The sequence below is a fragment of the Erinaceus europaeus genome, chromosome 1, assembly GCF_950295315.1.
Source record: "Erinaceus europaeus chromosome 1, mEriEur2.1, whole genome shotgun sequence".
Lineage (NCBI taxonomy): Eukaryota > Metazoa > Chordata > Mammalia > Eulipotyphla > Erinaceidae > Erinaceus > Erinaceus europaeus.
In genome coordinates this window covers 6,447,055-6,463,851 of record NC_080162.1, presented here as the reverse complement: position 1 = coordinate 6,463,851, position 16,797 = coordinate 6,447,055, and the positions used below count along the sequence as shown (strand labels likewise).

The window sequence follows — 16,797 nt, the reverse complement described above, 5'->3', positions numbered from 1 at the left end:
CCCTCATTGTTGGTCTGCTTCTAAATTCTGCTTCTAAGACCCCTTCTGTTGCATTGCTTGCTGCTGTGGTCTATTTACATAATCATTGTTTTGCCTGCACTGGTTTAATCCCCACTGGTTCACACGGTTATTCCTTCTCCCCACCCCCTAGCCTATGTACATCCTCTTCTTACCTGACACTTTGGCCTCAGGAGGTATATATAGGACAAGATTGTGATTAGAGATAGCTAGCTTGCACTGCATTCCTCATCAAGAAAGACTGAACTGCATTCCCAGCTCAGCCATGAGTCCAAGCCCGCTAAGCTAGCCCGGCATCTGGCTCCTGAAACAGGGACCTGCACCAATTTGGGGCCTAACCCGCCCATCCCCCAGATAAGTAAACTTGGCTCCCTATCCGCCATGGGCTGCCTTTCTACTTATGAAGAGGTTTCCCAAAGCTTCTACTCTTTCTTCATGAGACAGTTTCTCTGTCTCTGGAACATTTTGCTCTGGGCCACACTTTGGTTCCCTGACTGGGAACTTTGGTTCCTTATGACCATGTTCCTAGAGCTTAGGAGTTGCGTGATTTCCCCCTGGGACTTTCTGGACTCCCTCTCCCATGTTTCCCCAAGGAGAAGGACTACATTTTGCTCTGGGCCATACTTTGGTTCCTTATGACCATGATTGTAGAGCTTGTTTGATGCACAGAGGTTTCCCCTGGGGCTTTCTGGACTTCCTCTTTCATGTTTCCTGTGGAGAAGGACTACTCTAGCTTGAAGATCACTCTCCAGTACCCTGGCAGTCTCCAAGAACACGTGGTTAATTCTACCCTCCTGATTCGATTCTTTCTTCGATGGGAAGATGTTTTTAAAATTGGGTGCCTGCAGCAATTCCGCAGGAACCGTCAGAAGCACCCTACGTGCAATTTCGAGGAGCTTTTGGATTAGGACGCCCTCCGGGGACTCATGATACAACATAGTGTGTTGGTATGCTTCTAATTCTGCTTCTAAAACCCCTTTTGTTTCATTGGTTTAATCCCCCCTGCTTAATACTGTATTCTGTTTACATAACCACTGTTAACTAAGCACCGCCCTGCCTGCAGGGAATTGGTTTAATCCCCACTGGTTCACGATGTCTTTTTGCTCCGCCCCCTCTCCTAGTCCACCCTGATTTCCACCAGTCTTTTTTTGCTCCACACTCTCTACGTCACATCCTGTTTCCACCCTACTTGGCGAGTATATATATAAGGACAGGATTGTGATTAGAGATAGTTTAGATAGCTTAGATTGCACTGCGTTCCACATGAATAAAGAGATACTGCTTCCCAGCTCAGCCATGAGTCCCTGGTCATCTCTCTCTCCTGACCACAAAGCTAGCCCAGCAATAGTGGAATCTAATAATCTGGTTCAAGTGCGTTTCGAATTTTTGTATGACCCATTTTGCTGTGAGTATTCTGAAATTTAATTGACTTAAAAAAATGCTGGATGCAGCCATGATTTCTAGAGACATCCAGAAATAGTCCTAAAAATTGTTTTTTTCTCTTTTGATTTTTTTTTAATGTCTCGGTATTAATGTGAAACATTTAATCCTGAAAACTGTATGAGTATGGGTGGGGTATATAGCACGATGATTATGTTAATGATTCTCATACTTGAAGCTTCTAACCATAGTTCTTCTGTTGAGCTTATAAAAAACCTTGAAATCATACTAGAAAGGACTTCCAAAATTATAAAGGTACTTAACTTAAACCAATTGAGTTATCAATTATAGTAAACTTCTAATCTGCTATAAATTCTGCTTCACAAGTAAGTGAATTATAGCTGTCAAGTCTTCACATGAAAAAGCATCTGTTAATGGAAATCCATTTGGACCCCTGTTCTCTGACATCACCCACAAGATGGCACAACTACAGAAGCCCCCCCCCCCCCCAAACCAATGATGTGACCTGGCACAACCTGAAGAAACTGATTCACAGACTCCAAAGCTCACTCTCTACAGAAAAGCAGAATTACAGTGGTTGACCTTCCCCATCGAGGCAGACATGCAGCGTTTCATCCCCTGGCATTTCATCCATGGTCATCTGCTTTGGACTGACACTTCTATCTGACTTACTGGTACACCTCTTTGACACTCTACACAACTTTATAGCAGTTTACTTTTACACTGCTGGGTTTCTCAAAGACTGACCACAGCAGTCCATGGACTTGGCAGCCAGAGCCTTGGGACTCTATAGACCACATCCCCTCACCTGCAGGCCCTGTCTCCAGAGGCAGAGAATTCCCTTTGAGGCATGAAATATCCCCAGAGGCAAGAGATGCCCCCAGAAGCAGGGAACACCCTTTCATCTGCTAGGCACTGTCCTCTGAGGCAGGAAACGCCCCCCTCAGGCATCACATTGGTTCTTGCTGCTCTATTACTTGTTCCTCCATGTCTTTTGCCAGTTCTTTTGAAAATGCCTGTACGATATAGGTTTCTGTTCACCCCAGACTCCTGATACTATGGCCATTAGTTAAAAAGAAAGGGGGAAATGTTGGTCTGCCTCTAAATTCTGCTTCTAAGACCCCTTCTGTTGCATTGCTTGCTGCTGTGGTCTATTTACATAATCATTGTTTTGCCTGCACTGGTTTAATCCCCACTGGTTCATGCAGTTTTTCCTTCTCCCCACCCCCTATCCTATGTACATCCTCTTCTGACCTGACACTTCGGCTTCAGGAGATATATAGGACAAGATTGTGATTAGAGATAGCTAACTTGCGCTGCATTCCTCATCAATAAAGATTGAACTGTGTCCCACTCAGCCATGAGTCCCTGGTCATTTCTCTACCACTCACGAAGCTAGCCCGACACCTCAATATAATATTTTTTACTTACAGGTAGAGTAATATTCCATTGATTATATATTCCATAATTCCTTTATCCAGTCATCTGTTGATGGACATTTAGGATGTCCAGCTGACCAAAATAATGCAACTATAAATAGTGAGGTCCATATATTTCTTCAGATTAGTGTATCCATGTTCTTTGGAAATACGCCTCAGAGTGGTATTACTGCTTTTATGTATTTAAGACTCAGCATACTGTTTTCCATAAGGGCTGCACCAGTTTGCTTTACACTAGATGTCCTTTTTCCTTCATATCTTTGCCAAGAACTGCCCTTTCTTGTTTTGTTGACATAGGCTATTCTCACAGATGTGAGCTGTATTTTCAGTGTGATTTTAATTCACATTTCCTGAATTATAAATTAAGTGGAAAATTGTTGTTAGTGAATTAAATTTTAAAAAGGCAATTTCTAGCTGTTTTTGCTAATATGTAGAACTGAATGTCATTAACTGGAAAAAAATAATATATATATAAAACCAAACACCATCTAAGACTGTCAGAATCATGTTTTTTTCTGGAGGAATCCAATATGACTGCTAGAGAGTAGGTCTGACTATTATTATTATTATTTAGCTTCTAGAAAAGTCTCATTATAATTACAGTATAGATAGAAGAAAACCAAGTGGAAAACAGAGATGCTTCAAGTGAAGAGTCAGATTGAGGCATAAATAATTTTCCCTGAAAGTTCAAAGATAAAGGTAAATGAAGGCACTACTCCATGCAGTCCTTGGCAGGGTAACAGGAAAGGGAGGGGTGTTCACTGAAACAAGAGGAGGAGGGATCCTTTGCCAAGCTCCAGATTTCCAGATACATGGTGTCTGGATTCCCACAACTCAGTAGGCTCTTGGAGTGAGAAACAACACCCACTGAGACCCATACATAGAGAGAGCAGACACTGTATACCAGACAGATACTAGAGCTTGTGAAGCAAGCCGCAGATATCAGAAGACACATTTGGCAAATTCCCTGGGGAAGGTGATCACACTTTGTTGAGTTCAGCTCAGTACGGAAGGGCTTAAAAGGAATTCCCCTCACACGTGTAATTGCAACCACACATCTGGGAATTCTGTGGACTAATTCTGTTTGACTAAGAGGGGATTTTTCTGTTCCAAGACTTGATGTCCCTAGGTGGGGGCCCTGGGATCTGAGAGAGTTCTCCATCCCCTACCCTCTGGCTATGACAGTGATGACAAAGCGAATTAAGCTGTGCACACTCTTCAGCACAAAGTGACAGATTTCTTCCTGGGGAGAGAAAATTCAACTGTCTCTGACTCTAACTTTTAGTGTCTTGTTGATGTGCTCTGGACACATGAAACTAAGTCACCCACTCTGCACATCTGAGCCCCAAGACAAAGGTGTTGTGTCCCAGAAACACCACCACCACCATCCCTGGTCACTCACTGTTCTGTTTCAACAGCCCAAGACTTCCAGCAAAGCACCACTAAAACTTTTTGTTGTGTACAGGAGGCCAGGAATTGAATCAAGTTGAATTGATCACAGCTGCTTATTTAAGTCAAAGCAACTGATCTTGGATTTGCAACCCTACCCTCCAGATCAAGAGGACAGTGAGACCAACTGTCTGCTACTTTCAACACAGGCCCATTGGATTTTACAGCTGTATACATCTAAGACTTGATTTCGCTCTTACCAGATTGCTCAAGATTCAACACCTTTGACTGAAGCTTCACTTGTGGGAGTGTGCATGTACCAAGGAGTTAGAAGTCCAAACCACTCTGCAAAGATCCCTCTCTGCTAAGCTAAGGCTCTACTCCCTCTATTCTGGAGTGTGTGTGTGTGTGTGTGTGTGTGTGTGTGTGTGTGTGTGTGTGTTGTGTCTGTGTCTATTTTTCTCTCTATTATGTTGATGCGATTTTGTTCTTTTCTGTACATATTTCTTTCTTTGAGTATTTTATATTTCTGGGTATGGGAGTCTGTGATCTATCAGTATGCTTTCTTTGTGTGTTTGTGAATTTTATGTTAGCCTTCTTTCATAATCAAAACTTAAAAATAATAGGAATTCGCCTGCTTTTTCTCTCTCAATAAATGAGTCACTACCTTTCTGAGGCCACTCCTGGAGCTGAAAAATAATAATAATAATAATGGGAATTGATGAAAAATTTCTCAATAAAGTGTAGTATATATACAACAAACCAACAACCAGTGTTATACTCAATTGCAAGGATGTGGAAGTTTATCCTCTAATGGTGAGTACAAGTACCTGCTAATGGCATTACTATTCAACATAGTCTTGGAATCCTAACTATAGCAGTTAAATAAGAACAGGAAATAAAAGAGATACAGGATGGAAGAGAAGTAAAATTGTCACTATGAGTGGATGAAATGATAGTATATGTAGACAATCCAAAAGAATTCAACAGAAAACACTTGATAATCTTAAGACTTAAGACATTCTATAAAATCAATATAAAATATATCCATGGAATTCTTCTGTAAAAACAGCAAACCAGATAAATGAGAAAAGCAGAAATATAACTTTTAAAATAGTAGTGAAAAGTATTTAGAAATAAATTCAACAAAGGAGGTAAGTAATGTGTATATTAAAAAATTTGAATCACAAATAATGGAGATAAAATAGGCACTAAGAAGAGGAAAGATATTCTGTGTTTATAAATTAGAAGAACTGACATATTACAATGACTATCTTCCCTATAGCCATATACAGATTTAATTAAATTCCTATCAGGTGTCTACCAAATATCTTCAAAGGAGTAGAACAAAAGTTACAAAAGATCGTCCACAATGGGAAAATACCCAGAATTGCCAAAGTAATCCTGAGAGAAAAGAACAAAAAAATAGGGATTGTGCTTCCTGTCTGCAAATTATACTAAAGGGCTATTATTATCAAAACTACTTGATACTGGAACAAAAATTAACACACAGTCTATGGAATAGAACTGAGAGTATAGAAATGAGCCTCTACACCAATGGACAATTAATTCTTGAAAAGGATTTCTAAAATATTAAATGGAGCAGTGAAGAACTTTACAATAAATGGTGCTGTGAAAACTGATTTGAAACATGAATAAGAATGAAATTGTATCAACATATAGTAACATGAACAAAAGTCAACTCCAAATGGAACAAAGAATTGGGTATAAAATGGGAAAAAATCAAATACATAGAATAAAAGATTGGCAGAACATTCCAGGATGTTTGTTTAAGAATTGTCTTTGAAGAATCAAGTGCAAGAGCCAGGTAAGCAAAATTAAAAACAACTAATGGGACTTCACAGTCAAAGGAACTATTACAAATATATAAAAATACTTTATTGGAAAGAAGAAAATCTTTCCAAGCCATAGATAACACTAGGAGCTAACAACCAAATACCCAAAGAGCTCACAAAACTTAACAGCTAACAGCTCCATTGAAAATGGAGAAAGGACATGAGTAACATGTACTAGTAGTAGGGCTATAGAAGATATTCCTTTGGCCAATAGACATATGAAGAAGTGTTGAAATTTACTGAATGTTAAAATGAATACAGATTAAGACAATGATGAGATATCTATCACCTTATGTGTGAGAATGTAATGCATCAGAAAGATCAGTCACAGGAAATTCTGGTGAGGATGCAGGGAAAGTGGAACACTTCTATATTGTTGGTAAAAAATGTAAATTGGTTTCTCAGAACACTAAAACCAAATCTACATTATGAATAGGCAATTCTCCCATGCATCTATCTAAAGAACAAAAACACCTATCCGAAGAGATCTATGGACATCTATCAAAGGAGATCATCACAGTACAGTTTGTAATAACCCAAACATCAAAACAACCCAGATGTCTGAAGACAAATGAGTGGCAAAGGATATTGTGATATGATAGAATATTCATGGTTGATAATTCAGATCTCTTAATACTGTAAAATAAATGACATTCCATTTCCTTCTTGATTCTCCTATTCATGCTGAGAGATCTGCTGAGAGCCCGGTGGTTCTGCCTTTGTGTTTCAGCTTCTTCCTTTCCTTTGCAGCCTGAAATATTTCTTCCTTGTCATTACTTTTGCAAAGCATTACTCTTATGTGTCTTGTATTTGGCTCTGTAGGGTTCAGTAGTTTTAGTTTCCATTCAGCTTCCTCTATGTTTTTATTTTGCCCATGGCCTCAGTGTGGGAAGTTTTCTGCAATAATTTCTTAGCATATACTCCGCTCCTCTCTCCTTTTCTTCATTTTCAGGCACTCCAGAAGCTCACACTTTTCTTCTGATGGAATCTTCTTTTACAAAGATTTGCTTGATTTTTCAAATAAACCTTTCTTCTTCAGTAGCTTTACATTCCAAGAGTGTGGTGATTTTATCTTCTAGCCCTGCTCATCTGTCCTCAAGTTGATTTATTCTATTTACAAGGCCTCTTAAATATCACTTAGTGCTATCCAGAGTTTCTTTTAATTCAAGTATTTCCTTTTGGGATTTTCTCTGTGAGTTGTTTAGCTCTTTGGTGAAGAGATCTCAGAGTTCCTTAAATTGCATTTGTAAGTTATGTTTGAAGTCTTGGATTGCTTCATAATGAGCTTTCTGCATTCAAACTCAGATATTTCTCCCAAGTCTTTATAATACTGGACCTCTGTGTTCTTGCACATGTTTCAGTAGGGTTTAGTTTCTGCTGTTTAGACAGCATTGACACTGTGATTGTATTGTTTATAAGTGGTGGTATGACAGGGATTGAAGAGTCTTCCCTGTTACTTAGTTCTGGTAAACTCACAAGTGTTGACGGGTGTTTCAATATAACTCAATCTGCTTCCTGTGGTTGGCTGTGGTTCCAGTCCCCATTCCATGGGGACTTTGTTGCCCATGGCTTAGGGCCCAAATATATTTGCCTTTTTCAGATTGCACTCTGGCTATTCTCTGGCCAACAGATACCAAGTTTTCAACTGTTTCAGCACCGCTGCCCACCACTTGGTGCAGGTCTGCAATTCAATATGGCTCCCTCTGCCTTGCCTGGCTGCTGGTATAGTACCATATTTGAGCTTCCTCTGTCTCATGATTCTATCCTCTGTTCCATCAGAACACATATACATAATTATATGCCCCTGACCCTTAGTGAGTTTCCTGGAACGTTGTAGGCTGTTGTGAAGTGTCTTTGTTTTTGTTTCTGTTTTATCTGATTATTTTTTTCTCTGGCATGGTCTTTCAGTTCTGATTACTCCTTAGATTTCTCCTAGAAATCTCTGCCAAACTATCCTTCAAATATGAAGGAGAAATCAAAAGCTTTCCAAACATACAGAGACTGAAGCAATTCACCACCAATAACTTGGTCATGTAAGATTTACTGAAAGGAGTCCTACAAGAACAGACATAAGGGTCCTCTAACTCCATATGAAGTAATATGTCATAGAATAAAATTGGAACTCAAAACAACAAAAGGAGCAAACATAGGAAAAGGAATAGCTGAAAGGACAGAATGATATGACCAATGTGGGTGAACCAAGACCAACTATCGAAGACCTAGATATCAGAATAGAAACTCTAAAACCTCAATTCTGCCTCACCTTTGTTGGAAGTAGAGGAGAAAGTTTTGGGTGGGATAGGTCAGGAATAAAGGGATGAATACAGAATAACTACACCTGTAGGTGGAACTTGGAGATAGAGTTAGAAAGTGAGAACTTGGGATGAAACATGGAATGAGGGTGGTGAACTGCACCAAATTAAAGGACTGTGGGGAGAAAACAGAATAGGGGATGGGGAGAAGGGCATTTGGGCTCTTTGATGGAGAAGTGGACAAGAGTATGTAGACCTGTTATACATTACTGGGAAACTATACAGATCTATAGACAAATATGCTATAATTCAAGAAAATTTACCCCCAAGAAAATTATATATACTCAACTATAAGAAATGATGGAATCTTTTCCATATTTTGGATGGTATTTGATGGAATTAAGTTAAGTGAGATAAGCCAGAAGGTGAAGGCCAAATACTGAATGATTTCACTTAAAAGTGGAACTTGAGATACCAGACAAGAAAATAAAACACAGGTTGAAGCTTGGAATAATTCGGGTATATTGATGCACAGTAAAGGACTCTGGACTAGTTGGATATGGAGCAGAGGGCTGTGGCTATTCAGTGCACAGTAGTACTGGTTGGAGTAGTATGTAGATACTTGTTATGGGAAGATATAAGCTTGTATCCATGTACCAGCAACTGTCCTGTAAACCATTATTTCTCCAATACAATTTAAAAAGTAAAAACTTCAGTTGGGCTTTGCTGTGAGGTTTAACAAACACAGGTGGTTTTTTTTTTTTTTTTTTTTTAGGCACATAAAAATGGGAAAATGTGAGGAGAAAAAGGCTATCCAGAAATATGGTAGGTGCCATGAATCCTTTAAACTTAGTTCATCAGCTTCAGTACATTACAGGTCTCAGGGATTGTTTCTGTCATGCAGTGGTCATCACATTCACACCAAGCAGTTCTGAGTGACAGCAGCATCATGATAGGCCAGGGAGAAGTCCATTCAGGAGCTGTAGTAGTTAAAGGGCATGAAAGAAAAGGAGTGTCCACCACACATTCCTTTCTTAAAAAATGTATTTATTATTTTATAAAATTACATGTCAACAGGGGTATAAATCCACTCCATTCCTACCACCAGAGTTCTGAATCTTCACTCTCCCCGCTGAAATCCACCACAGTACTCTGAAAGTTGTAGACATGGGCCAACCATCATGTCTATAACTATCTGTCCACATTTATATATGATTTTTTTTCCTGATCCAATCCTCTCATGACCTCCAAGCTACTCATGACAACACTACTACCTCCATATGTCCCTCTCCTTTACCTTCTCTCTCACTGGGTGCTGATGGAGCTGGAGTTCAGAACCCTCTTCTCTTCATCTTATCACTTCCCCCCTGCTGGGAATATGGATCAATGTTGTTTTGGGTGTTCAGAAGTTCCAACAGATATTCCTTTAAGTAACCTCTCATACCCACAATCCCTTGTGAGTTTGTGAACATCTATTCTATGCCCTTAATGTTAATCATATGCTAATTTTGTTTATGCCCTATAATGCCTTTTGCTCATCATAAGTAAAAGTAGTGTTCCCAATATAAATGATAAAACAATGAGTGAATAAAAACTATAGTCATTATCAGGGGAGCTGGAGGGGCACAGAACTTTGCTGATGTTTATACTGTAGAACTACTTCCTGCAACCTTAAAATCTTATAAAACACTATGAAATCACTAATGAAAATTTAAGAAGAATATAGGGAGTTACTTCTCTTTGTAACAAGAGGGTCTAATTTTCATTTCAAGAGTTAGAGTTTATTGCTTGGGGGAAGTGATGTTTAATTTGACACTTAAAAGATGAGTGAGTGTTAGCTTGGTGATAATAGCAGAAACCCTCAGAGACTTTTGTAGAAGTTTGGAGAGGTTTGCAATATTCTGGAATACATGAAAGTAGCATTTACTATGGAATCTCTTGGCTGTGTTAAAGGTTTGAATATTGCCAAAGGCATCAAAAGCCCTTGAAGGGTGTTGAGAAGGGGAAATAAAGATGCCCTTACATTTATATAAAATATATATTTGAAGGGAAATAACTGAAAGAAAATAATTAATAAGTAGTATAGTATACTGAACCAGTTAATGGTTGCATAACCTGAGTTGGTTAATGTGAAGAAAATGTTAATTGGTAAGACCAATATATCATCAATAAAATTACAATTTTTCCATAAATTTCATATTTTAAACCTTGTTACTGTGTATGTATCTAGAACTAAAGCTCACATTTAATAAATAATTGCACATTTTTCATTGTCTTTGGTATATTATTATTATTATTATTATTATTGAATAGACACAGAGAGAAATTGAGAGGATGGGGAAGCTAGAGAGGAGAGAGAAAGAAAGACATCTACCACACTACTTCTCCACTTGTTAAATTTTCCTTCTGCAAGTGGGGGCTGGAGGCTTCAACCTAGTTCCTGTGCACTGCAATATGTGCACTTCCTGTGGCACTACCAACTGCCCCCTTTCAAATTATTGAATAGCTGAATTATTGAGAGACTGAAAAGAGAAAGTTTCAGGAGTATCTTCTTTTGTGAAATATACTGAATAGTGGAACCATTTACTGAATGGGGGGTGTTAAATATGGGAAAAAAATCAAACATATACCTAATCAATGGTTTAACTAAGGTTATTTGAAGTTTCTAATGTTATGGCAAACAGAATGAATAATGGTCTCCCAAATGTGTTTCATTTGTGACTTTATTATGTTACATGAGAAAAGGAACATTGTGGAGTACTTTGAAATTATCCTGCCTTTCCCAGTGGGTCAGTGTTAGAAGGCAATGGTAGTGAAGTGGGTCAGAAGTGGAGAAGGAAAGATTCAGAAATTGTGAGAGGAACTAGACACACCATTCCTGACCTTGAGCATATAGCAAATATGTCTCGCGTCAAAGAATGTGGGTGGTTATAATATGAAGTTCAGATCTCAATCTTCTTCTTCTAGTGTTTGCCCTTCTTCCGTAGCCAGTCAACAACGTCAGGTTGAGCCTGATGTAAAGTTTCGAGACCTCCTTTGAATCTGGAGAGGTGGCAGTCATTGACTATGTGGGTTATAGTCTGTCTGTAGCTGCAGGGGCAGTTCGGGTCGTCTCTGGCTCCCCAGCGATGGAACATAGCGGCGCACTGGCCATGGCCTGTTTGATAGCGATTGAGGAGGGCCCAATCATAATGTGCTAGGTCAAAGCCCGGTTGACGCTTGCAGGGGTCTGTGATGAGGTGTTTGTTCTTTACCTCAGCTGACTGCCAACTCTGCTTCCAAAAGTCTGGAACAGAGAAGTTCAGTGTAGGCATAAGAGACCAGATTGGATGACGAGAAGTCAAGCGTTGGATAGGGTGGGCGAAGATATCTGCGTATATTGGCAGGTCCGGTTGAGTGTAGATGTGGGAAATGAACTTAGATGATGCCACATCCCGAGGAATATCTGGTGGGGCGATGTTGCTAAGAACTGGCAGCCATGGAACCGGGGTGGAATGGATGGTTCCAGAAATTATCCTCATGGAGAAATATAATTTGGAATTGACCAAGTGGACATGGGGGCTACGGAACCATACTGGGATCTCAATATGCTAGATTCTCTCTTGATGGAGAAGCTTCATTTATGCCTTAATCACACATTATTATGATCTATTGTACTGAGACAAATCTACAATGTAATTATGTAACAACACAATTTGATTGACAGTAGCTGGAGGAAGGATAGGTACCCCTAATCAAAAAGTTCTGGACACCTTGTGGAAAATTGTTGAGTTTGATTTTACCCTGTAATAACCCTTGGGACATCAGATGAGGAAGCAGATGGAGTTCGCTCTTCATGCAAAGAAACCACAATCTGTAAGCTGTGGAGAACCCTTGCTTTAATAGTTTAAGTCACTTTACTTAAATGATACCCATTTCCCCATCAGCCAGGATAATTAAAATAGCTATACATAAAACAATAGGCTCTGGAAGTTAGGAGTGGTCCTCACTTTACAACTAAATAGGAAACAGAGTTCTCTATCCTATAACTTGATGGTACTATATTTTGTTAACAGTACTGTTGAGAATGCTAATATATTTTCCCTTATAACTTCAAGAAAATTTGTAAAGCAGGATCTACAAAGTTGTCAAGTAATAAACTTGTTAAACTACTAAATGTGTGCTATTTTGTTGGTCTGCTTCTAATTCTGCTTCTAAAACCCCTTCTGTTTTGATCATCACCTTAGGTTTGCTTATATTGCTCCAAGCTGAGGTCTGTTTACATAATCATTGTTTTGTTTGAGACCCCCATTGGTTTAATCCCCATTGGTTCATGCTGGGAAATTGTGCAGATGCAGTCACATCTGCCATGTTGTCCCCTCAGGCTACTGCTAGTTCCCGCGAGAGTTGGGACATTCTCGGAGTGCCTGTTCTGCCATGTTGTGCCCTCAGGGTATTGTCTATTTCCCCACGATATTTGGAGTGCTTTGGTTACTCCTCCCCCCTCCCATTCTCACGAGAGTTATTATCCTATCCTGGAGTGCTATGGTTTCTCCTCCCCCTTCCCATTCTCACGAAAGCTGCTCCTATAAAATCCCTTCTCTTTCTGCACCTCTCTCTCTTGCCAGCGCTTCACTTTGGTGTTCAGATGCAGGAAAGGTTACTGCGTGAGGCGGCCATTTTCGCTACCTCCATGTGGTCCAACCTGCTTCTCTCACACCCAACTCTGAGGTGCCAGCGCAAATAAAGATTTGTGTTTCCTCTGTGCTCCGGACCTCCTCTCTCTCTTCTCCATGGCGCAGAATGATAGGTTCAAACTCTTTTTCCACTCCGCCCCTCTCCTAGTCACATCCTGTTTTCCACCATTTAATCCCCACTGGCTCTCACTCTTTTTTCCTTCTCCCCACCCCCTATCCTACGTACTTCCTCTTCCTGACACTTCCACCTCAGGAGATATAAAGGACAGGATTTTCTAATGAAGAGAGATGAGATTATATTGATTGCACTGCATTCCTGCTCATCAATAAAGATTGAACTGTGTTGCCAGCTCAACCATGAGTCCCTGGTCTTCTCTCTCCCACCCTTGAAGCTAGCCCAGCACTATTTATTCGGAGAGTAACAGAAAACTCATACAGAAGTGAATTTCGGGGCTGAGTGGTCACTCATCCAGAAGCGTGCACATGTTACAGTGCACAAGGACTGGAGTTTGCAACCCAGGTCCCCACCGGCAGGGTGAAAGCTTTGTGAGTGGTGAAGCAGGGCTGCAGGTGCCTCTATGTCTTTCACCTTCTCTATCTCCCTTCCTCCTCTCAATTTCTGGCTGTCTCTATCCAATAAATAAATAAAAATTTTAAAAAATGTATTTCAGAAATGAATTTCTAGTGGAGAGACCAGTTGAACAGTTTTTAGATATACAAAGAATAAATCACACATTCTACCCTGCCCAGCTGCCCACACACACAATGAAATTCCTTAAGCTGAATTGTGCTATCATATTATACCTTCCATTATCTGGCTGAATAAAAAAAAAATTGGACAAGGATTTAATTTATTCCTACATATAGGACAAATTTTGTGATTTTAAGTCAGAAAAAAATCACTGAAATTTCAAGAGTAACTGGCATTATGAAATAAAAGCTATTTACATTGTTGAATTATTTCTTTGCTTAATCAGCAACTTCAGACACCCAAAATAAAGCTATTTGAGGTGAGGGGACTGACTGTGTTACCTTTTTTTCCCTCACTGAGATGTCCAGAATGACTAATTTGTCAATAATTTTTTTTCCTCTTCACTTATTTCTGTAACTTTTTACACAGGTATTCTCTGGTTTAAGCCTCCGGAAGTAATGATGTCCCAGGGGCATTTGTGTTTCATGAGTGAAAGGACAAATGCTTTTAAAATGCTCTTCATTGTGACAACGAGACGGGATCCAGTAAAGAACATATTATATATGTATATAAATGAATTTACAAAGTACTGGAGTAAAAACACAACCGAATCTTGTTACTGATCACCAGACAGTTACTCAATACTAATGGTTTTCTTACTTCAGAATTCTAAATGTGTTAAATAAATTCTATTAAAAAGTAAAAAGTTCAGTATTTTTTAAAATTATGAGACCTTTGTCATATTGCTAATAACAACAGCATCCATTTAGGTTTGTATGGTTTGAACAAAGTATACTCAACTGTAGAGTATTTCCTGTTTCAGACTTTGCATTGCATTGCCATAATCTTTTTATCCTCTTTACTGAGGGGAAGAAAAAAAAAAGCTTGTTATCTGATAGGAAATGCATACAAATTTGTTAGTTCCCCCCACACACACTGAGACTGAGTAACAGTATAAGCAACAAAATAAAAATATACTTTTGTGAATACCCCCTTTAAAAAAATTCATTCTATTTAGGCAACAGATCCTGACGCTGGGATAAATGGTCAAGTGCAGTACAGTTTGGGCAACTTCAACAGTCTTTTCCGCATCACGTCCAACGGGAGCATCTATACAGCCGTAAAGCTTAACAGAGAAGTCAGAGACTACTATGAACTTGTAGTGGTGGCAACGGACGGAGCCGTGCACCCTCGTCATTCCACACTGACTCTGGCCATCAAGGTTTTGGATATTGATGATAATAGTCCTGTCTTCACCAATTCAACCTACACGGTTGTCGTTGAAGAGAACCTGCCAGCTGGAACCACCTTCCTTCAAATCGAAGTATGTACAAGAAGTATTGGTTTCATGAATTCTGTAAGATTTTTCCACTAGTGTAGGATTGCCAGACTTGGCAAAACAAATATACTTTGAAAATGTTTAAAACATAGAAACCAAGAGATGGGTGTGTATGTTTGTATAAGTATATGCTTATAAGTTTTAATAGAAACATCCCAACCCTTACATACTATATCTGACAACCCCCTCTTAGGGAAATGCAGGCACATAAGGTAAGAAAAGATATGTTTGTCTGAAATTACATCTTTAATAGAGATACTTACAAAGGAGAATATTTTCATTTCTCCATTTGTTTTTTCTAATTGTCTATGCTTTGTCCATTCATTTATTCAACAAAAGCATTTCAGTGATTATCATGTGTCAGATTTCTTCTCTGTCAGATTTTGAGGATGCAAATGTGACCAAAACCATTTTTTTCTGACTCTCTACATTTTTCAGTTTGATATATTAAATAGTTAATAAATTGATTACTGTAAGAGAAATAGGACTAAGAGAATGAAGGTGGAGTTCTCTCTTTTTTTTTGAGTTTTTATTTATATGATCATAAATAGGTAGCATTCTTAGCCTAATTTTGAGAACACAGAACATGTTCCCTGGAGAAAAATGCTTTCGAAATTCTCCAGTGAGGGACAAGTAAGAGTCATTCTAGCAAAGAGGAAAAATGTCTCATTTTCTTTTGTTTGTTTCTGTCTCTCTCTCTCTTTTTCTTTTCCAATCTTCTCTGGTAAATTACTTAACATAAATACTATTCTCTAAACTATGTCTTCTGATCACCATAAAATACATGCTCCCTTAAAATTCATGCTATATAAGGTTCCCATCTATTCAGAATTCTTCAGTTTTCCTAATACCATTTACTTAAGGCTTCTGCTTTACTCATTACAGGCCAAAGATGTTGACCTGGGAGCAAATGTATCTTACCGGATCAGAAGCCCAGAAGTGAAACACATTTTTGCACTACATCCATTTACAGGCGAACTCTCCCTTTTGAAGAGTTTGGACTATGAATCATTTCCAGACCAGGAAGCAACTATCACTTTTTTAGTGGAGGCCTTTGATATTTATGGAACAATGCCACCCGGTATTGCTACTGTCACCGTGATAGTAAAGGTAAGGAATGTTGACTACTGGCTGCTACTTTTCACTCTGTACACGGAGCTTCTGCCTTTTATGTTGTAACCGTAGTACCTGTGGAAAATAATTCATAAGGAAACAGTAGTGAAAGAATACAGATATTTGAATGTGACTCACAAAGATTTGAGAAATAGCTGTATTCTATAAGCATAAAACACACATTTTAAAGAAGAACTAAAAATAATTCAAAGGCTATGGCTATCTGAATAAGACTCTGTGACTTTACTTAAATCTTCCTGTCCCTTGATTCAAATTTTATAGCATCAGGGAGCCTTTCACCCTAACTCTTTAGTCCAAATACATTAAATAACAAACTAGCAATATCTAAAAGAACACATTTCTTATTTTTATTTAAAATTTTATTTTTATTTATTTAAAATTTAATTTTATTTAAAATTCTCACCACCAGAACTCCATGTCCCATCACCTTCCCTAAAGGCTTCCCTATTATTTAACCCTCTTGAAGTATGAACCCAGGGTCATTATGGGGTACAGAAGGTGGAAGGTCTAGCTTCTGTAATTGCTTCCCTACTGTGGGAATTGACAGGTTGATCCATATACCCAGCCTGCTTCTCTCTTTCCCTAGTGGGGCAGATGTCTGA

At 38.9% G+C, this 16,797-nt stretch overlaps 1 protein-coding gene across 1 annotated transcript in view; it reads left to right on the top strand.

Annotated features, from left to right (window-relative positions):
• PCDH15 (protocadherin related 15) overlaps positions 1 to 16,797 on the top strand; it is a 448,902-nt gene that overhangs the window by 256,687 nt on the left and 175,418 nt on the right. Inside the window, exons 14-15 of the mRNA XM_060189089.1 lie at positions 14,741 to 15,046; positions 15,947 to 16,171. Coding sequence (XP_060045072.1) covers positions 14,741 to 15,046; positions 15,947 to 16,171 — 531 coding nt within the window. The remainder of the gene's footprint in view (positions 1 to 14,740; positions 15,047 to 15,946; positions 16,172 to 16,797) is intronic.